This window comes from Neofelis nebulosa, chromosome 7 (genome assembly GCF_028018385.1).
Source record: "Neofelis nebulosa isolate mNeoNeb1 chromosome 7, mNeoNeb1.pri, whole genome shotgun sequence".
NCBI lineage: Eukaryota > Metazoa > Chordata > Mammalia > Carnivora > Felidae > Neofelis > Neofelis nebulosa.
In genome coordinates this window covers 74,615,336-74,641,580 of record NC_080788.1, presented here as the reverse complement: position 1 = coordinate 74,641,580, position 26,245 = coordinate 74,615,336, and the positions used below count along the sequence as shown (strand labels likewise).

Genomic DNA, 26,245 nt, shown 5'->3' with positions numbered 1-26,245 from the left:
GAACATTTTCTTCAGTACTAATAAAAAAAGAAATGAAAGGAAACTTATAGTTAAATAGAAACTTGAGACATTAACAACCAACTGAACTATATAGACCTTATAGAAACCCAATTCAAAGTTTTAAAATAATTATAACAGCTGCAGAATTGGATAAGATTAAGGAATTATTATTTAAAAATTTTTTTAATGTTTATTTATTTTTGAGAGAGAGAAAGCGACAGAGCACAAGCTGGGGAGGGGCAGAGGGAGAGGGAGACATAGAATCTGAAGCAGGCTCCAGGCTCTGAGCTGTCAGCACAGTACCTGATGCGGGGCTCGAATCCATGAACCGCAAGATCATGACCTGAGCTGAAGTTGGATGCTTACCCAACTAAGCCACCCAGGTGCCTCTGAACAGAACTTTAAAGAAGATATACAAATGGCCAGTGAGCACAGCAAAAGATGCTCAACATCATTTGTCAAGAGAGGAATCCCAAATCAAAACCACAATGAGATACTACTTCACTCCACTAGGATAGTTATAATCAAAGACAGTTAAGAGTTTATAAGAGTTAGTGAAGATATGGAGAAATCAAAACCCTCAAACACTGCAGATTAGAATGTAAAATAGTGTCAGTACTGGAGAAAACAGTCTGACATTTCCTCGAAAAGTTAAACATAGTTACCATTTGACTCAGTAATTCAACTTCTACATATACATCCAAGAGAAATGAAAACATATGCCCCCACAGAAACTTACACACAAATGTTAATAGCAGAATTACTCATAATAGCCAAAAAGTAGAAACAACCCAAATATCTCTCAACTGATGAATGGGTACATGAAACATATACCCGTTTATATAATGGAATATTATTTGGTTATAAAAAGAGTGAAGTGCTACTGAAGTCTTAATACATGTTACAACGTGGATGATCCTTAGAAACATCATATTTAGTGAAGGAAGTCAGTCACAACAGATCACACATTAATTCCATATTTATGAAATGTCCAGAATAGGCAAACCTATAGGGATAGAAAGTAAATTAGTGATTGCCTAGGGCTGGGGAGGGTGGAGAGGATTTGGGAAGTGCCTGCTAATAGATATAGGGTTTCTTCTAGGAGTAATAAAAATACTCTAAAATTAGGTAGTAGTGATTGCATAATTATGTGAATATACTAAAAACACTAAAATGAAAACTTCAAAGAGGAAAATTTGGTACGTAAGGTACATGTCTATAAAGTTGGTATTTAAAAAGTAGACATGTATTTTATACTTCGAAAATAATTTAAAAATCCAAACTTCTTTTTACTTATATGATCTTTAATTATTTTCCTGCAGGTTTGTGACCTTCCATAATCTACTATGAGTTCTCCACATTATTCTGTTTTAATTTTTTAAGTTTATTTATTTATTTTGAGAGAGAGAGAGCACAAGTAGGAGAGGAACAGAGAGAGAGAGAGAGAGAGAGAGAGAGAGAGAATCCCAAGGAGGCTCCACATTGTCAGTGCCCAATGTGGGGTTTGAACCCATGAACCATGAGATCATGACCTGAGCTGAAATCAAGAGTTGGATGCTTAACCAACTGGGCCACCCAGGTGCCGCTCCACATTATTCTTTAAACTAATACAGTACTTTACAACTTTAAGAATATTTTCATAACATTATTTCACTTGATCTTTATAAGAACTAAGATGAGTATTATTATTTCACATTACATGTGAAGGAATATGAATGGCTCAAAGAAATGGTTGCAAGCTAGCATGCAGATTTGGTCTCAATATTTCTACTTCAATAGTTTTCCCAGTACTACCCCTTTACCATACTTCATATACTATATTAAAGGAAAACCTCAATAGGAAAGATTATTCTATTGATTCTTTCAAAAAATACTTACTGAATCCTACTGTGTTCCTGGTACTATGTTAGGAGGTTATATAGAAGATGAATAAGATTAATACTGCCCCTATCCTCATAGGACAACATGAGCAAACAAAAAATTATAATACAATATGGCAATATGGTATTATATTGTAGGTACTGTGTGTACTTATCCCTATATATGTTTGAGGATATAATGTTCTAGACAGATGAAACAGCATGTACAAAGGTCCAGAAACAAGAGAGAAGATATTTATATAAACAGTTAAAATAGATTCAATATATCTGTATATAGTGGGATAGGGGGAGAGGAAAAGAGGTGAGACTAAAGGGATAAGCAGGGACCAAAGCAGACCTGGCCCTATGGACCATGTTGAGCATTGGACTTTATTCTCAAAGCAATGGTTGTATTGAATAGTTTTAAATAGGGAAATGAACTAATCATACCTATATTTTGAATGGTTTCTTGGCCTCAATATGGAGAATTGATAGGAAAAGGAGAGACTGGACATCAAAAGAACTGTTAGGAAGCTACTATAGTAATTTAGGAAAGAAACAATGATAGATTAAACTAGAAGGCTGGAGGGGCGCCTGGGTGGCTCAGTCGGTTGAGCGTCCGATTTCGGCTCAGGTCATGATCTCATGGTCCGTGAGTTCCAGCCCTGCATCGGGCTCTGTGCTGATGGCTCAGAGCCTGGAGCCTGTTTCAGATTCTGTGTCTCCCTCTCTCTCTGACCCTCCCCCGTTCATGCTCTGTCTCTCTCTGTCTCAAAAATGAATAAACGTTAAAAAAAATTTTTTTTTAATAAATAAAATAAAAAAAAATAAACTAGAAGGCTGGAGATAGAGAGTATTCAAGTATTTTAGAGAGACAGAACTGACATGATTTAATAATGGATTGGATATGCAAAGAGAAAAAGGAATCAAGAATGACTCCTAGATTTTTGGTTTGATTGTTATGTGGATAATGGTTATCATTTACCCTTATAGAAACAGGAAGAGTAAGTAGCCTATTTTCCTGTGTGTATTGGAGGGTGAGCAGGGTGGAGGGTGTTAAGAATACTGAGTTCAGTTTGGGACATATGGAAGATTAGTGAAGATATCAAGGCAGCAAATGGATATATGTCTGAAGTGGGGCGGGCGGGGGGGGGGAACACTGATTATTTCTTTCTTTTTGAAACATTTCCCTTTCTTAGTTTCCTGTGATATCACACTCTCCTTGCTTTCACTCATTCATTGCTTCTCTTTGTTAACTCCACCTAATCACTAGATTTTGAAGGGGATCCTTCTCTGGGCGATCTCATCAAGTCCCAAGGCTTTAAAAACTATCTCTATCCTAATGAGCTCCATACTTATATCTCTATCCTTGACCTATGTCCTGAGCTTCAGAATGATAAATTTATCTGCCTTTGTGATTTACCCTACAGGAGTTCTAACAAGCATCTATAACCTAATATCCAAAATGGTATTTTCCCTCAAATGGTCTTCTCAGCCTTGATAAAGAGTACAATCATCCCACTCAGCTGTTCAAGACAAAAACCCAGACATCTTCTTTGATTTCTCTCTTTTTCTCATCTTCCACATCCAAATCAACAACGGTTCTTCCTAGAAAATATCTCAGATTTGACTACCCTTCTCCATTTCTACTGCTACCATTTTAGCTCAAGAAGTCTTGCTTAGATTTCTCCTATAGCCTCTTAAGTAGTCTCTTTGCTTCTACTCTTAACTTCTCTATGATCCATTCTCCACTCAGCAGCCAGATTCTCTTTTAAAATTACGTATCAGATGGGGCGCCTGGGTGGCTCAGTCAATTAAGTGTCTGACTTCAGCTCAGGTCATGATCTCACAGGTTCATGAGTTCAAGCCCCACGTCAGGCTCTGTGCTGACAGCTTAAAGCCTGGAGCCTGCTTTGGATTCTGTGTCTCCCTCTCTTTCTTCCCCCCTCTCTCTCAAAAATAAATATCTATTTAAAAAATAAAATAAAATAAAATAAAAATAAATAAAAATAAAATAAAATTTATATGAGATAACACCATTTCTGTGCTTAAAACCCTTACCATGACCTACAAGTTCCTATATGTTCAAGCCTCTTTCTCTGACCTTGACTTGAATCATTCCCTCCAACCCACCCCCCCCCCCAGCCTTAAGGTGCATTCATTCATTTATTTTTATTTTTTAATGTTTATTTATTTTTGACAGAGAGAGAGAGAGAGAGAGAGAGACAGAGAGACAGAGCATGAGCGGGGGAGGGGCAGAGAGAGAGGGAGACACAGAATCCGTAGCAGGCTCCAGGCTCTGAACTGTCAGCCCAGAGCCCAACGTGGGGCTCAAACTCACAGAGCACGAGATCATGACCTGAGCCGAGGTCGGACGCACCCCAAGGTGCATTCATTCATTTAACAAACATTTCTTATTTACTTAATTTGTACCAGGTACCTCATTAGCCATTAGGCAATACGATCAGTATTAGGCAAAACCTGTCTTTCAAAGGTTTTGGTTTAGTGAGAGAAACAAAGAACAAATAAAACACTTTCACAGAGTTAAGAGCAGGTGGGATAGGATTACAAAAGACTTCGCAAAAATTTGCCTACAGGAATCAGGGAAGGCTTTACCAAAGAAGGAACAATTAGTGGTATGCATTTGAAAGATGGCTAGTTATGCATAAGGGTGTAGTCTATGACCTAGGATTAGAAGAAACCTCACAGGCTAGGGCAGTGTGATTAACTATTGGTCATGGAGTAGGACAGCAGAAAAAAGCCCTTGGCAGGTCACTCGAGAGATCTGGGATGATTAAAACACAAGTGGATATTTAGATCAATGTGCCATTCATTCATATAATAATTTTTTGAGTGTCCACTACATATTAAAATTTATCCAAAGAGCTGGTTATATAACAATAAAAAAACCTACCAAATATCTGAATTTATGGGCCCTACATTTCAGTGCAGGATTCAGACATTAAACAAGTATATAATGTTAGATAAGAGCTACAATGAAAAATAAAGCAGGGTAAGAAGTAGACAGTGCTGGGGCTACCATTTGAGATATGAGAGTCAGTAAAAGTCTGACTGAGGAAGAAAAATTTGAGCAGAGGCCTGAATGAAACAATCTAGATATTACTTGGATCAGTTGTTCAACTTCACAGACAGGAAAACACATTTTCAGACATTGCTGACTTTACCAAACTGTCTCTTCACTAAAGTGATGATTAACTCACCCTTTCCATTTATTTTATCTTGATTTTTTGACCATGTGTAATTGGTCCCTTGATTAGGCAGGTTAGAATTTAGACTACATATAATTTCTCTACTGATCATTAACTAATCCTGGGTTTAGTTATTAACCAAAGGTCTGCTCCTTCTCTGGTTCATGTGACCTTGTTTTCATTTCTCCCTGAGTCTCAGCTAGATTTTATCTCCCCATAATGTTAAATAGTATCTCAAATATGATGGCTCACCCAAGCAGCTAAAAGCAGAGTGTAGTGAAAGCCTAATTCCCCTTCTTCTATTACCAGGGTTAGGATTGAGTGCTGAGACAGCAAAGAAAAATTAAATCCACTATCTTCAGCCAGAATATGACAAAGGATCATGTTTATGTTTAGGAAAGGAATACACTCACAGGAGTGGAGAAGAAAAACAGTGATAAAATCTCAAGAAACATGCCAAGATAGAAATCCCATTAGGCTATGAAATAATCTCAGTGGGAACTGGAGAGTCGGGGGCGCCTGGGTAGTTCAGTTGGGTAAGCATCTGACTACAGCTCAGATGATGCTCTCACGGTTCATGAGTTCGAGCCCTGCACTGGGCTCTGTGCTGAGAGCTCAGAACCGGGAGCCTGCTTTGGATTCTGTGTCTCCCTCTCTCTCTGCCCCACCCCTGTTTGCCTGGAGAAGAATTTGCCTGGAGAATCTGATTTTCTTCACTTTTGTTTCTCATACCTGAGAGATGTGACTAAAATACTGCAAAGCTGTCTCCACAGGGCTTTTGAAGTATATCTTCTCCTGAGGTTTCAGCTATAAAGAGAGTAAGACAAATATTGAACATATCCACAACAGAATGAAATAAAATACCAGCAAATATGGCAAAGGATGTACCACGACTTCCTAAAGCACGAGTTATTATTTCACTATCCTAAATATGAGGATGCTCACCACTGCCCTAGGAGATATAGACTATATGTTTTAATCCTCCTTACCTCGTGCTTCGATAGCAACAGCCACAAACAATTCTTCTGTTGTTTGCCCTTTTTATTTTTTATTTATTTTTTTTTTTAAATTTTTTTTTCAACGTTTTTTTATTTATTTTTGGGACAGAGAGAGACAGAGCATGAACGGGGGAGGGGCAGAGAGAGAGGGAGACACAGAATCAGAAACAGGCTCCAGGCTCTGAGCCATCAGCCCAGAGCCTGACGCGGGGCTCGAACTCATGGGCCGCGAGATCGTGACCTGGCTGAAGTCGGACGCTTAACCGACTGCGCCACCCAGGCGCCCCTGCCCTTTTTAAAAAATATATAATAATTGCTATCTGCAAGTTTTTCTTTTCTTTTCTTCCTCTTTCTTTCTTTCTTTCTTTCTTTCTTTCTTTCTTTCTTTCTTTCTTTCTTTCTTTCTTTCTTAAAAATTTCAGTGCTTAGTCACTCATCAACTGTACTCTTTGTATACTTCCTATAGGCCAGGAATGGGATAAAATGGTTTGTGGTTGGAGAAGAAAAACTTACATTATCAGAAAGAGCCAGATGCTTGCAGGCAGTTCCACAAACAGCACATTTTTCTAAGGGGGGAAGGGAAAAAAATGTTCAGTTTTTACGGTCAAGAGGTATGTTCTTCCTAAAATACATGGTAATAGCCAAGTAGGCTAGCAAGAAACAGGCTCTTACTAAATTTAGAGTATCTTTGTGCTACAATAGGACATCTTGATCTCTGTTCTCAAAATCAATATTTGCAAACTTGTATGTTGATGACAAATAAGGCTTTCACACTGTACCTCTACCCATTTCCTCTTTATACATTCCCAATTTTCTTCTGCAGATGAAGGGCAGTTCTAACCCCCCAGCAAGTAGTACTAGGAAGAACACAAGAGTACTAATGGTTTCAGGTGTAAGTTGCTCTTTTTCCCCCCACCTACCTGACAGTAGGCACACTGTAGATACTATAAGAAACCGAATTATTCCTGCCCTGTTCTCACTTTGCTAATTTGCTTGGAACTTGCTTTGAAGCTCTCCTGCTCTCATTCTCTAATTAATCAAATCTGAAAGAATAAAAATTAAAATTCCTAATCTTTAAGTTGAAATTTTAGTGGTGTTGGTTATTGTTAAGATAAATGCCATGTCAAGAGAAAATATCACATGACATATGCTTTACCGAGACAAACCTCTTCAAGGTGAGCTGCTGTTACCATAAAATGGTTTTGTTACATTAGCAGATAACTTAAAAGGGTTATGAGATCCAACAAGAGAAAAACATCTTCAGAAGCTAGTAACCTCACTCTGCTTTCCTTGAGGACTAAAGGTTTTTCCCAGCCTTCCCTCTGTATTATTGCCAGAGTGAGCTAGCAAGTAGGAATCATTCTTCTGTTTAAGAAAATCACGAAACAAAGAAATTTCCCCAGCTCTCCATCATCTGCAGGATAAAGTTCAAGGTCTTCAGTTTTGTATATAATACCCTCCCATCACCTGGCCATTGCCTACCTCTCCAGCCTCATCTCTTAACCACTTCTTTCTTTATTCTCTATGCTCTACCAATCCCCTGCAGTATGGTTTTATAGTGTGGTATGTATGCCCTTACACACGATGTTTTCTTAAACTAAAATGATCTTCCCTGCTTTATCTACTTGGCAACTCCAGTTTATTATTCAAAACTCTACTGAAGCAACAGCTCTTCTATGAAATCTTCCCTAATCAAGCATTTTGGCATTAAAAAAAAAACAACCCTCAAATTCAGGTCTAATTTCTAGACTTAATCACTGCAGGAACTTGGTCAAATCACTTATCCTATCTGAACCAGTTCCTTATTTGTAAAATGGATCTACTAATAATTACCTCTTGGAATTGTGGTGAGGATATATAAAATTTGTACATGTGGAAAATACTTTTTAAACTGCAAATGTATCACCGTCACCACTATTATCATCTTCATCATCATCATCATTTCTAATCAAATTGATTTCACAGGCTAGACCATTTCCCATTAGAATTACTCTTGTTATCAACCAAACTTTCCCCAATTCCTATTCATTACTGTTATTTTTTTTTTTCTCTTTTCTCTAATTAGTCTGATAACCTTGGCTTTCCCTGCCACTTGTCAAAACACTGGCAAGTACCTTTCGGTGTTCAAGTAATAGATATTCCATTTGCTAAATCATTCTTTATCAATGGGTGCCTAAAATTTCCATAATCAAGAGTTTCCTACTGTATCTATACAACCTTTGGCCCAATATGTGATTTTTATCCCAACTCACACAGAGAAATGGCTAATAATTATTACTAGGTTAAAAATATTTTTTGCCTGAATTTGAAAACAGTTAAGTCACTCACCCAGAGTCACACACTTTTTACAAAAAATATGGCCACAGCTGGTGACAAAGAAATTGTCTCCATCTTTTCGACAACACCAGTTACAGTGAAACCAATCCATTCTGGAACAGATAAAGAGAAAGATTAAAAATAACCTGGAGCATTATATAATTATAGCTGTTCCAAAATCTATGTAACAATGTTTGCTTAGCTTCTGTTATCTTTTGGAGATGTAGGCACTATTACTGTGGGTATTCCTGTTGGTTGTAAGGAAGTACATATATCACTGAAGTGAAAAAAGCAGACTACAAACTCTGCTATACAGTTTTAAAAAAGAAAATATATATATATTTAGAAAAAGTATATACCTATATATTTAGAAAAGTAATGGGACAATGAGATTTTTTTTTTTTTTGAATGGTGAGATCATGGGTATTTGTGTGTGTGTCACCTTTACACTTTTCCCCCCCAAATTTCCTAGATTAATTCATTTACCAATTTGTAATCAGAAAAAAAAATCTTAAAAAAAAAAAACAGAACTGTCTGTCAGGGCACCTCTTGTGGCACAGTCAGTTAAGCATCCGACTCTTGATCTTGGCTAAGGTCATGATCTTACAGTTTGTGAGTTTCAGCCCCACATCAGGCTCTGTGCTGATGGTGAGGAACCTGCCTGGGATTCTATCTCTTTCTGCCTCCCCACCCCCTGCTTGTACTCTCTCTCTCTCTCCCTCAAAATAAATTAAAAAATATATATATTTCTTTCCTAATAACTCCCTGTGACACAGTAAGATGGAGCAAGGAGGAAGTACTGGACCAAATAATAGAAGATCTCATATGAGCCACTTGGGACATATTTTATATAAGGGAAACATGGTTTCTGAATGATAATGTTGTCTCAGCTTATACACTTTCCCTTCTACTCTACAGACACTCAGAATCATAGATCTGGGAGGGACTTCAAAAATCATTTCACATTATATCCAATACCATCATTTTTCAAAAGATATACCTGATGTTCACTGAAATTTAATGACTTGTCCAAAGTTCCATCTTTAGTTAATGTCAACTCTAGGATTAGAACCTGAGTCTTCTTACTCCCTGTGTCAAGTTCTTGCTACCACATCAAGTACACCTTGGTGTTAGACATGGCACCCATACATCCTATATTTTCTGCCAATACTAATTCCATATACATAAATTACATTAATACATAATTACATTAATGTGACTTTGTAAGATTTTAAATGAAGAAATTGACATATTAAAAATACATAATTGAGCTGATACACACTGAGCTGCAATTAGTTCATACGTATAATGAATTCACATGTTTAATTCCAAGAATATGTTATTTAAGAATATAACATGTTTGATTTCCTTTAAAATTACATTAGGAAAATAAAACAGAAGGTAACTTTTTTTCCCCACCTAAGTATTTTCTTTAAAAAAGTTTTTAAGTAGTTTATGGAAAGGTTTGCTACAAGAATGATGGCTCGTTTGCACCACCCTTTAACATTTTTAACAAGATTCACCATAAAATCTTGCTGAATAATCGGTTCAGTGCAAGGGCATTATACAGAGCCATGCATTTTAGGTTTCCATTTATTGCTCATAATACACTAACTTCTATCAGGAGGGGAGTCTGAAGTATTGCTGAAAAGGCCCCACTATATGTATCCGGCTTTGTACAAGGGCAGCAACAACAATGTTAATCAAATAGGTTGGCCCTTATAAGAAGGGCAGTTAATTGTGAGGACAACGCTTGCCGGTTTTCAAGGGGGTAGGGGGATTTAGCAGTCTCAAGACCAGTAGTTCTTTTCTAACTACATTCCCTACCCGCTTGGCCGCCATGATCTTATAAGCCCTGGTATCTCACCTAAATCATCCAGTTCTCCTCACGAAGAGCTGGAAAAGGGCGGGAAAATACACAGCAAGCCTGGCACCTGCGAGAGGCAAGAGGCTGGGCGTGGCCCGCGGCGGCGTTCGAGAGCCCTGGGCGGGGCCCCGGGCGGTGTGCTAAGTGAGTGGGCGTGGCCTGGTGCGGGCGCGAGGCTTGGGCAGAGGTCCCGACTGCGTACTGGGCGCAAAAGTTGGGCTCTTGGTAGCCGGCAAGAGGCAAGAGCGCTTGCCTCTTCTTAGTAGCCGAGGAAATTTTTCTTCGTTTGAGAATGGGAACAAGAAGAATATGGCCTAATCCCATTCAGGTTACTGTGGAAACGGGGTAAGAATAAACCTAATAATGTTCCTATAGATAATAACACACTAGAAAAAATTTGGTCACAAAGCAGATGAAAGCTTCTACCAGTATTTTTTAATGAAAGAAAATAATGGGTGTTTGAAAGAATAGTATAAATCCGAAATAGAAAAGTTACAAAGTGATATGGATAGAGAACAGACATTAAATAAGAACTAACAATGGGCGCCTGGGCGGCTCACTCGGGTTGGCTATGGTTCATGAGTTCGAGCCCTGCGCAGTGCCCTGTGCTGACAGCTTGGAGCCTGGAACCTGCTTCGGATTCTGTGTCTCCCTCTTCTTTCTGACCCACTCCCAGTCACACTCTGCCTCTCTCTTTCTCTCTCTGAAAAATAAACATTAAAAACATTTCTAAATAAGAACTAACATATCAGGGAAAAAAAATTATAACTTTTTTTCTGAAATAAAAAAAATGAGGAAAAAAGCACAAGTAAGGGCTGAAAGGAGAATAGTTTTTCTTTTAAAAAATACAAGGTTTTAAGAGAAAGTGATGGATATAGAAAACAAGCAAAAGAGATTTTACACACACACGCACATTTATTCCCCCAAAGAAAACCAGAGAGCAATGTATCAGAACAAATGTTTAAAACAAAACTTGGAACAAGTTTTCCTGAAATAAAATAAGACTTAATTCTACATACATACTGTGTATAGGAGAAAACTGACCCAGAACAGTCAAAACCAAAACATTTTCTAATAAAACGATTGGTCTTAAAAGTAAGGAGGGGCGCCTGGGTGGCCCAGTCGGTTAAGCGTCCGACTTCAGCCAGGTCACGATCTCGCGGTCCGTGAGTTCGAGCCCCGCGTCAGGCTCTGGGCTGATGGCTCGGAGCCTGGAGCCTGTTTCCGATTCTGTGTCTCCCTCTCTCTCTGCCCCTCCCCCGTTCATGCTCTGTCTCTCTCTGTCCAAAAATAAATAAAAAACGTTGAAAAAAAAATTTAAAAAAAAAAAAAAAGTAAGGAAAAACCCTTTTGAACATCCAGACAAAAAAGTACAAGTCACTTATAAGGGAAAGAAAAATAGACTGTCATCAGACTTCTCTACAGTAGCATTTTATGCTACAAACAGTGAAATAGCATTTTCAAGATTTTCAAAAAGAAAATATGACCCAAGAACTTTCTCCTTACATTTTTCTCCTTACGTTGTGTTCAGGTATAAAGGCTGCTGACAAAAAATGAACGTGAGCTTTTCCTGAGGAATCCACTAGTGGTTCTCAAACTTTTTGGCCTCAGAACTCCTTTACATTTTGAAAATTATTGGAATGCCTGGGTGGCTCAGTCGGTTAAGCGTCCAGCTTGGGCTCAGGTCATGATCTTATGATTCATGAGTTCGAGCCCCCCATCGGGTTGTCTGCTGTCGGCACAGAGCCTGCTTCAAATCCTCTGTTCCCCTCTCTCTGCCCCTCTGCTGCTCACACGCTCTCTCCCTCTCTTTCAGAAATAAACATTAAAAAAATATTGAAGGCCCTCTTGCCAAAAAACTTTTATTTATGTGGATTGTGTCTATCAATATTTACAGTATTAGCTTTTAAAACCAAGAAATTTAAAAAATATTTATTTATTAGTTCATTTGAAAACAATAAGTCAATTAAATATTAATATAACTTATGAAAAATTAATATATCTTCCAAAATAAAAACAATTTAGTGAGAAGAGTGGTGGTGTTTTAGTTTTATAATCTCTTGCTATCCGACTTTACACAAAGCAGAATTGGCACAAGAACTTAGCTTCTACATTCACGCTGTTGCAGTATATGCTGTTTTGGTTGAAGTGTGTGAAGAAGATCTGAAACTCACCCAAATATGTAGTTGGAAAAGGCAGTAGCATTTTAATAGCCTATTCAGATAATTGTGAATATTTTTCTTTCCTATTCCACCAAAATGCAAGAAGTGGGAGCTTGTTAAAAGCTAGTTGCAATGTGGGGTCTAACACCATGCAATGAACATGTAACATCCTACATTTGGACCAAACTGGTCATTTGGAAACTACTGGTTCACTGAGTTATGCAGATTGACATACAATATTAAGTATTGACACATTTTATTATATAATACTTAAAAATAACTTAAATTTTTTTTAGCGTTTATTCATTTTTTTGAGAGACAGAACATGAGTGGGGGAGGAGCAGAGAGCAAGGGAGACACAGAGTCTGAAGCAGACTCCTGGCTCTGAGCTGTCAGCACAGAGCTCGACGTGGGGCTCAAACCCAAGAACCGTGAGATCATGACCTAAGCCGAAGTCAGAAGCTTACCCGACTGAGCCACCCAAGTGCCCCCAAAATCACTTTGTAATATATCACTACTTATTTCGTCAGAAAAGTCTTTGAATACTGGGATGCTCTCAGGCTTACAGTTGCAGATACAAGTTTTCCAAAATTCTAGTATTTGTCTGAAAGCTTGAATTTTATCATTGTCAACAAATACTATCACCGTTTTCCTTGAAGTGAGAAGTTCATTTGGTTTATTTTTGAGAAAATTTCTACCAAATACCCAAGCTGGAATAACCATAGTTTGTTAGTTGTTCTTTCAAGTAAAAATGATGTTCCATAAAATAAGTTAGTTCAGCTCACAACTCAAACCATCACATAAATGTTTTTTCTAAATATAGTCTTAATTCTATTTAAATATTCTGGATCATAGAAAAAGGAGACTTTTAAAAATTTTTATGAAACAAACTTAAATTAACATTGATAGCAAAAAATGATAAAGATTGTATACATGAATAAAACAACAGAACAGTCTCACTTGAGACTATTGATGCAAAAATATTCTTTTTAAGTTTACTTATTTTGAGAGAGAGAGAGGAAGAGAGAGTGCACATGTACCACTGGGGAAGGGGCAGAAAGAGAGGGGGAGAGAGAATCCCAGTCGGGCTCCATGCTGTCAGCATGGAGCTCGACATGGGGTTCAATGCTGAACTCGATCCCATGAACAATGAGATCTGACCGGAGCCGAAATCAAGAGCTGGGCACCCCACAATTTAAATTAGATATTAGCAAATAGAATCCAACAACACATTGTAAAAAGTATACATTACAACCAAGTGATGTTCATTACAGGAATGAAATGATGGTTCAAAATTACAAAATCCATTAATGTTATTTATTATAGTGATATTTCTAAGAAGAAATACCATGATGATCTCCACAGTTGCTAGTAAAGCATTTGTCATAATTCACATCCATTTCTGATTTAAAATCTCATTGAAGTAGAGATCAGTGGATATTTCCTTAACATGATTAGAAAGTGTGTGTGTGTATATGCACATGTGCACAAAAGCTAGCATGTTTTGAAATGAGGAAACACTTAAGACATTCTTTCTTGCTAGTTAGGAATAAGACAAGAATGCCACTGTCACTTAAGATAAGATAAAAATATCTTTTTAGCTGATTATATGATGTATATCTGAAAGATCGAAAAGAATCAATAGGAAAATGTAAATAAAAAGAAAACTTAGTAAAGAATAATGTTATAAAATTAATAAAAAGAAATACAGTAACCTTTCCATATTCAAATAATAATCAGAAGACATAATAGGAAAGAAGACTCTATTTAAAATAGAGTCTTTACCTGCAGCAAAGCAGGTAAAATGGTTAGGCAATAACTCAACAGAAATATGCAAATGTATATGAAGAAAACTTTAAAACATTACTGAAAGAGACAAAAAACATAAATGGAAAAGTAAGTCTTGTTTTTATTTTTTATTTTTATTTCTTTATTTTTAATTATTATTTATTTATTTTGAGAGAGAGACAGAGAGCCCCAAGCAGAGGAGGGACACAGAGAGAGTCACAGAATCTGAAGCAGGTTCCAGGCTCTGAGCTTGTCAGCACAGAGCCGGACGCGGGGCCCGAACCCACCAATGCAGCCAAAATCAGACGCCCAACTGACTGAGTCACCCAGGCGCCCCAAGTAAGTCTTGTTTTTAGATAGGAAGAGTCAACATCCTAATGATGTCAGTTCTTTCTAAGTTAATTTATAAATGTAACATGATCACAGTAACGAACACCAGCAGGCTGTTTTCTGGAATTAAACAAATTGATCATAGAGTTCACATAAAAAAAATGACTAAAACAAACAAGAATATTCAGGAAAACCCTGACAATTTTCAGTGTCCTGTGTGGTGGATAGCTAGCTGCATCCAATATTAAAATGTACTATGAAGGCATTATAATTTAAAAAGTATGATATTGGTGCATGGATGAACATCCAGACCAATTCAGTAGACTAGAAAGTCCAGAAATAGAACCATGTACCTTTGGAAAAGGTATGCTAAATGTGGGGAGTTCAACTGGGAGGGGAGTTGAGTTTTTTAATAAATAGAATTGGGACAACTGGATAGCCATTTGGAAAAAAATAAAATTAGGTCTCTATTTTACATCATTAATCAGACTAAATATCAAATGGCTCAGAAATCTAAATATAGAAATGAAATGTACAAGTACAAGAAGAGGACATCAGATGAAAACTTATAACCATGAAGTGGGTAAACCTTCCTATGATTCAAAAATCTAGAAACAGGGCACCTGGGTGGCTCAGTCGGTTAAGCATCTGACTTTGGCTCAGGTCATGATCTCATAGTTTGTGAGTTTGAGCCCCATGTTGGGCTGTCAGCACAGAGCCTGGAATCTGCTTCAAATTCTGTGTCTCCCTCTCTCTGCCTCTCTCCTGCTCACACTCTGTCTCTCTCTGTTTCTCAAAAATAAATAAACATTTTTTAAAAATTCAAAAATCTAGAAACAATAATAGAAAAGAATGATAATTCTGACTAAAAGAAGAGCTTTTGCATGGCCAAACTCACCATAAAGTCAAAAACTGAGTGACAAATTGGGAAATAATATCTTCTACTTAACTCACAAAGGACTAATAGCTTTAATATACAAAGATCTTTTTTAAAAAGAAAGCCAATGACTTAATAGAAATTTGAGCAAAGGTATTTTTTGTTAAAATTTATTTATTTATTTTGAGAGAGAGAGAGAACAAGGGAGGGGCAGAGAGAGGGAGAGATAGAATCCCAGGCAGAATTTGGCACCCTGAATTCTCATTAAATTCTAATTAAAGGTGATATTAAGTAGCTATTGCTCAGGAACCCCTGGGTGTCTCAGTTGGTTAAGTGACTCCTGATTTTGGCTCAGGTCGTGATCTCACGGTTCATGGGTTTGAACCCCTCATTGGGCTCTGTATTAGCAGCATGGACCCTGTTTGGGATTCTTTCTCTCTCCCTCTCTCCCTCTGCCCCTCCCCCACCTCAACATAAATAAACTTCAAAAAGAATGTTTAAAAAAATTAAAAAGTTAAAAAAGAATTTATTTTTTTAAAAAAATTTTTTAACGTTTATTTATTTTTGAGACAGAGAGAGACAGAGCATGAATGGGGGAGGGTCGGAGAGAGGGAGGCACAATTGAAACAGGCTCCAGGCTCTGAGCTGTCAGCACAGAGCCCGACGCGGGGCTGGAACTCACGGACCGCGAGATCATGACCTGAGCCGAAGTCGGCCGCTTAACTGACTGAGCCACCCAGGCGCCCCAAAAAGAATTTAATTAAAATTAAGTTAACATGGGGCGCCTGGGTGGCGCAGTCGGTTAAGCGTCCGACTTCAGCCAGGTCACGATCTCGCGGTCCGTGAGTTCGAGCCCCGCGTCAGGCTCTGGGCTGATGGCTCAGAGCCTGGAGCCTGTTTCCGATTCTGTGTCTCCCTCTCTCTCTGCCCCTCCCCCGTTCATGCTATGTCTCTCTCTGTCCCAAAAATAAATAAAAAAAAAAAAAAAAAAAAATTAAGTTAACAAATAATTCCATATAGTCACCTCTATAATGTTCCCTCCCTACTTCTCTAAGTAACCTTTTTTAGTAATTTGTTTTATCTTCTAGTGTTTCTGAGATTAGAATTTCTGAATTTAACTCATTATATGATTTCATCTTTTGAAAATATAATTGGTTTACATATTCAAAAATATAATTTAAAAGCAATTCCTAAAAATTGGGGGGATATGGGGACTGAAACAAATGACTTTAACTGTACATCAGATTGGTAACTTTTTAAACAAGCTTATTGAGATAGAATTGGCATACAATCAACTGTCTATATTTAAAATGCACAATTTGATAAGTTTTGTCACATATACATCCTTGAAACCATCACAACAATAAAGATAATGAAGTGATATCCATCATCCCCAAAAGGAGCTCCATGCTCCTTTGTAAACCATTCCTCTGAACCCTCCCCACACTTCACTCCTCAGGTAACCAGGGTACTTTCTATCACTACATATCAGTTTTCATTGTCTAGAGTTTTATCTACATAGAATCATATGTACTCTTTTTCGGTCTGGTTTCTTACATTCAGCTTACCTATTTTGAAACCCATCCATGTTGCTGCATGTATTGATAGTTCTTTTATTTTTGTTGCTGACTAGTATTTCACTTTACTTCATTTCACATTTCATTTTATATAGAGCAGTATGTATATACCAGTTTGTTTATCCATTCATCTGTTGATGAACATTTGAGTTGTTTCCAGTTGAGAGCTATTATAGCAAATAAAGCTGCTATAAATGTTCATGCACAAATCTTTGGACCTATGCTCTTTTTCTCTTGGGTAATTAGCTAGAAGCTGAATGGCTAGATCATATAGTAGGTGTGGTAAGTATATGTTTAATTTTTGAAGAAACTGCCAGACTTATCCACAGAGGATGTACTGTTTTACATTCCCACCAGCAATGTATGAGTTTCAAGTTCTCCACGTTATTGCCACTGCTTAATATGTTCAGTCATTTTTTTCTTTCTTTCTTTCTTTCTTTCTTTCTTTCTTTCTTTCTTTCTAGAGGGAAAACAAGAGAGAGCACGGGGGAAAGAGGCAGAGGAGGAAGGGTGGGGAGAGAATCCCAAGCAGGCTCCACGCTCAGCACAGAGTCCAATATGAGGGTTGATCCCATGACCCTGGAATAATGACCTGAGCCGAAATTGAAATCGAAATTGAAAGTCAGATGCTCAAGCCCCAAGTCTTTTTAATTTTAAAGATTCCAGTAGGTATGTAATAGGTCCTTATTGTGATTTAATTTGTGTTTTCCTCATGACTAATGATGAGGAACATCTTTTCATGTGCTTATTGGCCATCTATGTATATATTTTTGGTGAAGTGTCTGATTCTTTTGCCCATTTTTAATTGGGTTATTTATTTTCTTATTACTGGTTTTGAGAATTCTTCATATATTCAGAAGAAACTCTTTTATCAAATATATGCCCAGTTTGTGACTTGTGTTTTCAGTCTCTGAATAGTGGTTTTTGAAGAGCAGAAGGTTTTACTTTTGATAAAGTCCACCTTACCAATTTGTTCTTTTATGGAGCACTTTTTGGTGTCATATCTAAGATATCTTTGCCTAACCCAAGGTCACAAAGATTTTCCCATGTTTTCTTCTAGAAACTCTAGAAATCTGGACTATATACTTTTGAATTTGTAATCAGGAATATGATTCACTTCAAGTTAATTTTTTTAATGTTTATTTATTTTTGAGAGAGAGCAAGCGAGCAGGGGAGGGGCAGAGACAGAGACAGAGACAGAGACAGAGACAGAGACAGAGACAGAAAATCCTAAGCATGCTCCGCACTATCAGCGCAAAGCCAGACATGAAGCTTGAAACCAAGAACCATGAGATCATGACCTGGGCCAAAATCATGTGCTCAACCGACAGAACCACCCAGGCACCCCTTGAGTTGATTTTTCTATATGGTATGAGCTATGGATTAAAATTCTTTCATGTGTATGAGTGTGTTGTTTTGGTTTTGTTTTCTGCATATGGACATCCAATTGTTCCAGCACCATTTGTTGAAAAGATTATCTTTTCAAAAAAAAAAAGAAAAGAAAAGAAAAGAAAGGATTATCTGTCTTCAACAAAATTGTCAAAAAAATTGGTTGCCTAGGGCACCTGGGTAGCTCAGTCAGTTGAGCATCTGACTCTTGATTTCGGTGCAGGTCATGATCTCATGGTTAGTGAATTCAAGCCCTGCATCAGGCCCTGTGCTGACAGTGCAGAGTCTGCTTGGTATTCTGTCTCCCTCTCTCTGCCCCTCCCCCAGTTGCTCTCTACATCGCTATCAAAATAAATGAAAATAAACTTGAAAAAATTAGTTGTCCATAGAAAACAATTCCATTTATGATAGGATCAAAAGGAATAAAATACTTATGGGATGCCTGGGTGGCTTATTTGGTTAAGTGTCCGACTTCAGCTTAGGTCATGATTTCGCATTTTGTGAGTTCAAGTCCCGCATCAGGCTCTGTGCTGACAGCTCGAAGCCTGGAGCCTGCTTCTGATTCTGTGTCTCCCTCTCTTTCTGCCCCTCCCCAACTCACGCTGTCTCTCTCTCTCTCAAAAATAAACATTAAAAAAATATTTTAAAAAGAATAAAGTTGGACCCTTACCTTATAATATATACAAAAATTAACAAAAAATCGAACAAACATCTAAATGTAAAGACAAATCTTCATGGCCTTGGATTTGGCGATGGTTTCTAAATACAACAAAAGCACAAGCAACAAAAAAAGAAATGGATAAGTGGGACTCTATTAAAATTAAAAATTAAAAACTTAAATTGAAAAATTAAAATTGAAAACTTTTGGGGGCGCCTGGGTGACTCAGTCAGTTAAATGGTCTGACTTCAGTCCCAGTCATGATCTCATGGCTTGCGGTTTGAGCCCCGCATGGGGCTCTGTGCTGACAGCTTGGAGCCTGGAGCCTACTTCAGATTCTGTGTCTCCCTCTCTCTCTGACCCTCCCCCGTTCATGCCCTGTTTCTCTCTGTCTCTCAATAATAAGTAAACATTAAAAAAAAGATTAAAAAAAAATTTAAACTTTTGTGTATCAAAGAACACTACCAAGAGAGCAAAAAGGCAATCCACAGAATGAGAGAAAATATTTGAAAATCATATAATCGATAAAGGTTTAATATCCAGAATGTATAAAGAACTTCTACAACTCAACAACAAAAAGGCAACTCTGTTCAAAACAGAGCAAATGGGGGCTCCTGGGTGGCTCAGTCGGTTAAGCGTTTGACTTCAGCTCAGGTCACGATCTTGTGGTCCGTGAGTTCGAGCCCCTCGTCGGGCTCTGGGCTGATGGCTCCGATTCTGTTTCCGATTCTGTGTCTCCCTCTCTCTCTGCCCCTCCCCCGTTCATGCTCTGCCTCTCTCTGTCCCAAAAATAAATAAATGTTAAAAAAAATTAAAAAAAAATAAAAACAGAGCAAATGATTTGAATAGACATTAATAAAAGGAGAGATACAGACAGCCAATAAACACATAAAAAGATGCTCAATATCATTACTCATTAGGGAAATGAAAATCAAAACCACAATCAGATACCATTTCACTTCTATTAGGATGACTATTTTTTTTTTCAAGAGGAAAACAGTGTTGGGGAGGATATGGAGAAATCGAAACCCCAGTATATTATTGGTGAGAATGTACAAGATGCCTTTGCTGGAAAACAGTCTAGTGGTTTCTCAAAAAATTAAACGTATAGGTACCCTACCATATGATGCAACAATTCCACTCCTAGTTATATGCCCCAAAGTATTGAAAACAGGGACTCAACCAGATACTTGTACATCAGTGTTCACAGTATTGATGCAGCATTATTCACAATAGCCAAAAGGTGGAAACAACACAAGTGTCCATCAACAGATGAATGGATAAACAATGTGCTATATCCATACAATGGAATATTATTCAGCCATAAAAAGGAATGAAGTTCTGATACATGCCACAACATGAAAGAAACTTGGGAACATGCTAAGTGAAATAAGCCAGACATAAAAGGACAAATATTGTATGATTTCACTTATATGACATATCTAGAATAGTCAAATTTATAGAGAAAGTAGATTAGAGGTTGACATGGAGCGGGAGGATAGAATGGGGAGTTACTGTTTAATGAGTAGAGTTTGTTTGAGATGGTAAAAAAATTTGGAACTAGAGGTGATCGTTGCACAATGCTGTGATGACACAACTTTAAAAAGAATACCACATAGATGCAGTGCTCTTCTCATCACATCAGGAAGTTAACGATATCCACAACAAACTGGTGATGTTAATCTTGTTGACTTAGTTAAGGTAGTGTTTACCAGACTTCTGCCTTCAAAGTTCAAATATTATCCCCTTTCTATATTCCATAAAGTCGGGGAGACGTGGTTAAGTACCACCTCCTGTAAGGAAGAATATCTACATACATTATTTGGAATTCTTCTATAAAGAAAATGTATTTCTCCTCCACCATTCAGTTATGTTTTCAGTCATTTATTTATATTAATATAGACATATCTATGTTTATTTTATACTTTTTGGATTATAGCAAATACTACACTATTTATTGTTCATATTATTCCATTTGGATATTGGGGAGCTCTTTCAGGTTGATTCCTTCAATCCTCTGAAACTCCTTTCCTTTCTGGTATCACAAGATGCTCCAGACTTTTGTATTTTCCTTGTACCAGCTCTAAAATCAGACATTTCTGGGGTGCCTGGGTGGCTCAGCTGGTCAAGCCTCCAATTCTTGATCTCTGCTCAGGTCATGCTCTTATGGTTTGTGGGTTTGAGCCCCGTATTGGGTTCTACGTTGGCAGTGTGGAGCTTGCTTGGGATTCTCTTTCTCTCACTTTCTCTCTGCCCCTCTCCCACTCACTCTCTCTCTCAAAAATAAGCATAAATTTTAAAAAAATCTTTAAAATCGGACATTTCTCCAGGGTTCCTTGGTTTCTTTTATTGGAGAATGGCATTTTGAAACCAAAATCTGAGCACAAGGTGTGACCATTCCTGTAGGAATGCCAGTGCTTCTAGGCCCTCTCAGTGGACAGGCCTAGGTAATATATGTATGTATACTAATTGATGTATACACACATTTCTTTCATTGTTTCTGTCTTTTTTTAAATGTTTATTCATTTTTGAGAGAGAGAGAGAGAGCGTGAGTCGGGGGGAGGGGCAAAGAGAGAGGGGGATAGAAGATCTGAAGCAAGCTCTGCGCTGATAGCAGCAAGCCCTATGCGGGGCTCTAACTAACTCAAGATCATGATGCGAGCAGAAGTCAGAGGCTCAACGGACTGAGCCACCCAGGTGCTCCTGTTTCTGTCTTTTAATCTATGTATATGAAGTTAAACACAAGTTCATACTGATGTCTCCAATTCTAATCCATTACCACAGAATTCATTCTAGGCTTACTTTGTTCCCTTCTTGTTTACTTTCTTCCCTTCTTTTTTTTCTGACAGTGAGAACCCTGAGAAATAAATTTACCAGCTAGAGTGCAGTGTTTATATATAGTATGTGGGCCTTTTTTGATACTTGAAATTTGATTATGGACTGGTGTTAGTTGATACTAAAAAATTATTGTTAATTTTTTAGGTATGATAATGACCTTGTGGTTATATAAGAAAATTTCCATATTTTTAAGATTTGCTTCATAAGATATGTAGGGATGGAATGATATCTGGAATTTTCTTTAAAATATTTCAGCAAAGGAGAACAAAAGAAATAAAGGAGGAAAGTATGGATAAAGTAATTGCCAAAATCTTGATAATTGTAGAATATGGGTAATGATCCTGGGATATGGGAGTTCACTGTACTCTTCTTTCTGCTTTGGAGTATGTTTGAAGTTCTTCATTTTACAAAATGTTTTATTACTGTAAATTATATTTATTTTTGGTAGGCAAATTATTTACTTAGTGAAAATTCGAAAGTTATCAGAAGATATACAATGAAAATTAGTCTTCCTTTTCCCCTTGTTCCCAGCCACCAAATTCTGACTTCCAAAGGTATTAGTAGTGTTGGTTCTTGTGTATCTTTTCACAGATGATTTCTATATTTGCAAAAATATGTATATATTCCATTTTCACACACACACAAATAGTAGCATACTTTATATCCTATTCTATACCTTTTTTAAACTTTTTATAATTTCAGACTTATGGAAAAGTTCATAGAATTTCTGTTTACTTTAGTTCTGATTCTCCAAATGTTAGCATTGACCACATTTGCTTTGTTATTCTCTCTCTATTTTTATTTTTTTCTGTTCCACTTGAGAATAATTTGCAGGCATTAATGCCTCATTACTCCTAAATATTTCAGTGTATATTTCCCATAAACAAGGGCATTATCTTCCATAAACACAGTACCATTATCAAAATCAAGAAATTAACATTGATATGGTACTATTATCTAATCTAGAAACGTTACTCAAATTTCACCAATTGTCCCATAGATGTCCTTTATAGAAAGAGAGAAAAATTGTTTTTCTATTCAGAATCATATGTTGCATTAAAAAAATTAGTTGTCCGTTAAAAAAAATTAAAACACAAGTTTATAAATTGGAAAGTGAAAACCTATTGCCCTTGATCCTATTCCCCAAAGACAAACATGTTTGACAACCTTTATATAAATCCTTCCAGAATTTCTTTCAATACATATACCAACACACACCACACATATATGTTATATACCTTTAAACAAAAATATGAAATTATACATAATACCTACAATTTGTTTTTAGTTAATATTTCATTTTTTTATATATCATTCTTAAAATTTTTTTTAATGTTTATTCATTTTCTGAGAGAGAGAGAGAGTTAGGGAGGGGCAGAGAGAGAGGGAGACACAGAACCCTAAGCAAGTTCCAGGCTCTTAACTGTCAGCACAGAGCCCGACGCAGGGCTTGAACCCACAAACCATAAGATCACCACCTGAGCTGAAGTCAGACACTTAACCAACTGAGCCACCCAGGCACCCCTTTTGTATACATTTTATAAATATATCTTGAATCCAGCATCTTTCCATTTTTACCACTCTTGCTTTCTTTTAGTCTCCCTTTATTCCTTGTTTTGATTAATTACCTCCTAACTGCTCCCTGCCTCTGAATTTTCCCAACTCCATTCCATCCTATGGCTGCTGCCATATCCAATCACTCTTCTGCTTAAAATTGCCCAACATTTTCAAGATCATTTACAGAGCATGGCACTCAAGCTCTTCACGATCTACATTTCTTTTTGCATCCCTCAATGTTTGGTCACCCTGCATTTCAGTCACACTGAATTTAATTCAAACAGTTTGTGCAAACTGTTTCCTTTGCTTGGCATATCTTCCTCATTAACTTTTATTCATCCTTTCAGACTTAGCTCAAAAATCACTTTCTCCAGATTCCTACTCTGGCCTGCCCACAGAGTGGAACTCCCAGAGCATCCTGTGCATATCTCTATCATGGCCCTTGTCTCACTGTGCTATAATTGTTCACTTCTCTCTCTCTCCAACCAGACTGGGACTATATATATATATTCACTTTGGGATTACCAGCCCTTCTACAGTATCTAATATAAGTAGTAGGTATTTATTAAATACTTGATAAATGATAGAATATGAAAAGAAATTATCAGGGAGGTGTTGTCTTGCTTCCAGACTCACTGTAGCATACTCAAACAGGATATACAACTCAATGGGAAAAGAGAAATTTAGGGGTAAAATGAGAACATTGGTGATTATATAAAGTTGCCACCATTTGCAGGAAAAGGCTCTGTCTGGCAACTGAATTATTCATTCAATAGATATTTCCTGAGCAAATGCTACAGGGCAAGCACTATTCTAGCCCCTGGGGATATAGCAAGGAAAAAAGATAAAGTCCTGGTTCTCATGGAGTTTGCATTCCACTGGAGTTCTAGTGGGGCAGTTGTATCTAAGCTCCTACTGTATCCCAAGCAGAAAGCTACATGGGGATAGGGGAAAGGTACAAAGACATAAGAGATATTATCTGTCCCTTTAAAAAGCCTGAGACCTAACAAGGGAATCCAAATGTATATATACTACAAAGCAGAATATTGATCATTTCCAAAACTTTAATTTACCCAGTCAAAAAATAATTGAGTTTATATATTATGTACCAACTGGATATGGTAACAGATATGCTCTTGCTTTCAAGGCACAGTATAATAGGAGAAAAAGACATGTATTTTTTTAAATCTCACAAATAAATATATAACCATTAAATACATTAACTATAGTCATAAAAGACAAAACCCCAGGAAGTATGAAAGCATATAATTCAGGAGGGCTTCCTTGAGGAAGTATGGAGTGCTGTGGGAACACAGAGAAAGGAGAGGTCAGGTTAATTCAGACAGGTTTCCAGATGAATAGATATATGAATGAGCCTAAAACACTGTGAAAGTTTCATCCCACAGCAGGAGGGGGGTAATTCCAATCAAAGGGAAAGCATCAGTCAATATGGGAAAGCATCAGTCAATATGGGAAAGTACAGGGTAGTCCAGTGTGATTAAAGGAAAGAGTGAAATGGGACATAAAGAGGGATGGTGAGACAAAGATGTTATGAGGAAAAGCTGGAGAGATGAATTGAAGCCACTAAAGACTGTAGACTATATTTTCTTTTTTTTTAATGTTTATTTTTTATTTTGGGGAGTGGGGAAGGGTCAGAGAGAGAGGGAGACAGAATCCAAAGCAGGCTCTAGGCTCCAGCTGTTAGTTCAGAGTCATATGCGGGGCTCGAACCCATGAACCCCGAGATGACGATCTGGGCCAAAGTCGGACGCTTAACCGACTGAGGCATCCAAGCGCCCCTAGACTTTATTTTCTAAGCTAGTGGTTCCCTCAAGCAATAAGCAGATCCATTAAATTAGAATTAGATCCATTGAATTGAATTTGGTGGGTGAAATGAAGATACGCCATTACACGAAGTTGCCACCAGAGGGTACCATAAGAGAAGGTCTACCTGAGAAATTATTGAGCACTTCCCCTATGCCAAGTATATATTTCCTCAAGTGATTGTGGTGCTCACTTAGCCAGCCGTAGGAACCCCTGATTTATACAGTAGAGAACCATCAGAGGCTTTGAGCAGGAGAGAAACATGATTAATCCCATATTTTGTAATTCTAAGGACAGAATGAAGGGATGGACGGTCACAGGAAGGGAGATTAGTTGGTAGCCTATAGCAGCGGGACTAGAAAAAGAGAAGTTCTGGAATAGGGCAGCAGCTATAGAATAAGAAGACAGTTGTGAGACAATTTTCAGAGGCAGAACCAACAGGACTTGGTTACCAATTGGATATGGGGCTATGAAGGGAAAGGGAGGGAAAAAGATGAAGGTCTCAGGCCTGAATTATTAAAACCATGATGCTATGATAGCAAGATGTTATGGCCATGGCTGTAAGTAGGAACACAAGAGAGAACAACTTTGTCTGGGGGAACTTAGAGGAGTGTGGTTTTGAAATCAATGACTGGTATGACCTGTTGGGGCTAAAATTAGGGCTCATAGCTGGGTCCTCTATTCTCAGTCTAAGCACCTTTTTTGAGTATATGAATTGTAACTTTTTGGAAGCTTTCTTCTGCTCCTTGCATCATCTATGTTTTTTATTGTCTGTGGCTTTCATGATAGAGCTTTCCTCAAATGCTCAAGGATCCTTTGTTGGGGAGTCCATGTAACTTGGTTCTTGGGAGTCCAGAAAGCTATGGACTTCAGGAGGAAAGAGAAACACCTAAAGTCTGTATCTAAGGCCCTTGTATTATGGAGTGTTCTGCAAGGAAACAGAACCAGTAGGGGACGATGGATGGATGGATGGATGGATGGATGGAGATAGAGGCA

At 37.6% G+C, this 26,245-nt stretch overlaps 1 protein-coding gene across 4 annotated transcripts in view; it reads right to left on the bottom strand.

Annotated features, from left to right (window-relative positions):
* RNF212B (ring finger protein 212B) overlaps positions 1 to 10,416 on the bottom strand; it is a 36,439-nt gene extending 26,023 nt beyond the window's left edge. For 3 of the 4 annotated variants that reach the window (XM_058738548.1, XM_058738547.1, XM_058738549.1), the window contains exons 1-4: positions 10,250 to 10,416; positions 8,395 to 8,495; positions 6,580 to 6,632; positions 5,801 to 5,875 (exon numbers count right to left, since the gene is read on the bottom strand). In XM_058738548.1, coding sequence (XP_058594531.1) covers positions 5,801 to 5,875; positions 6,580 to 6,632; positions 8,395 to 8,494 — 228 coding nt within the window. In that variant the 5' untranslated portion in view covers position 8,495; positions 10,250 to 10,416. Of the gene's footprint in view, positions 1 to 5,800; positions 5,876 to 6,579; positions 6,634 to 8,394; positions 8,496 to 10,249 lie in introns of those variants that run through there. The other variant, XM_058738551.1, reaches the window with a different exon arrangement.
* Between the last annotated feature and the right edge of the window lie 15,829 nt (positions 10,417 to 26,245).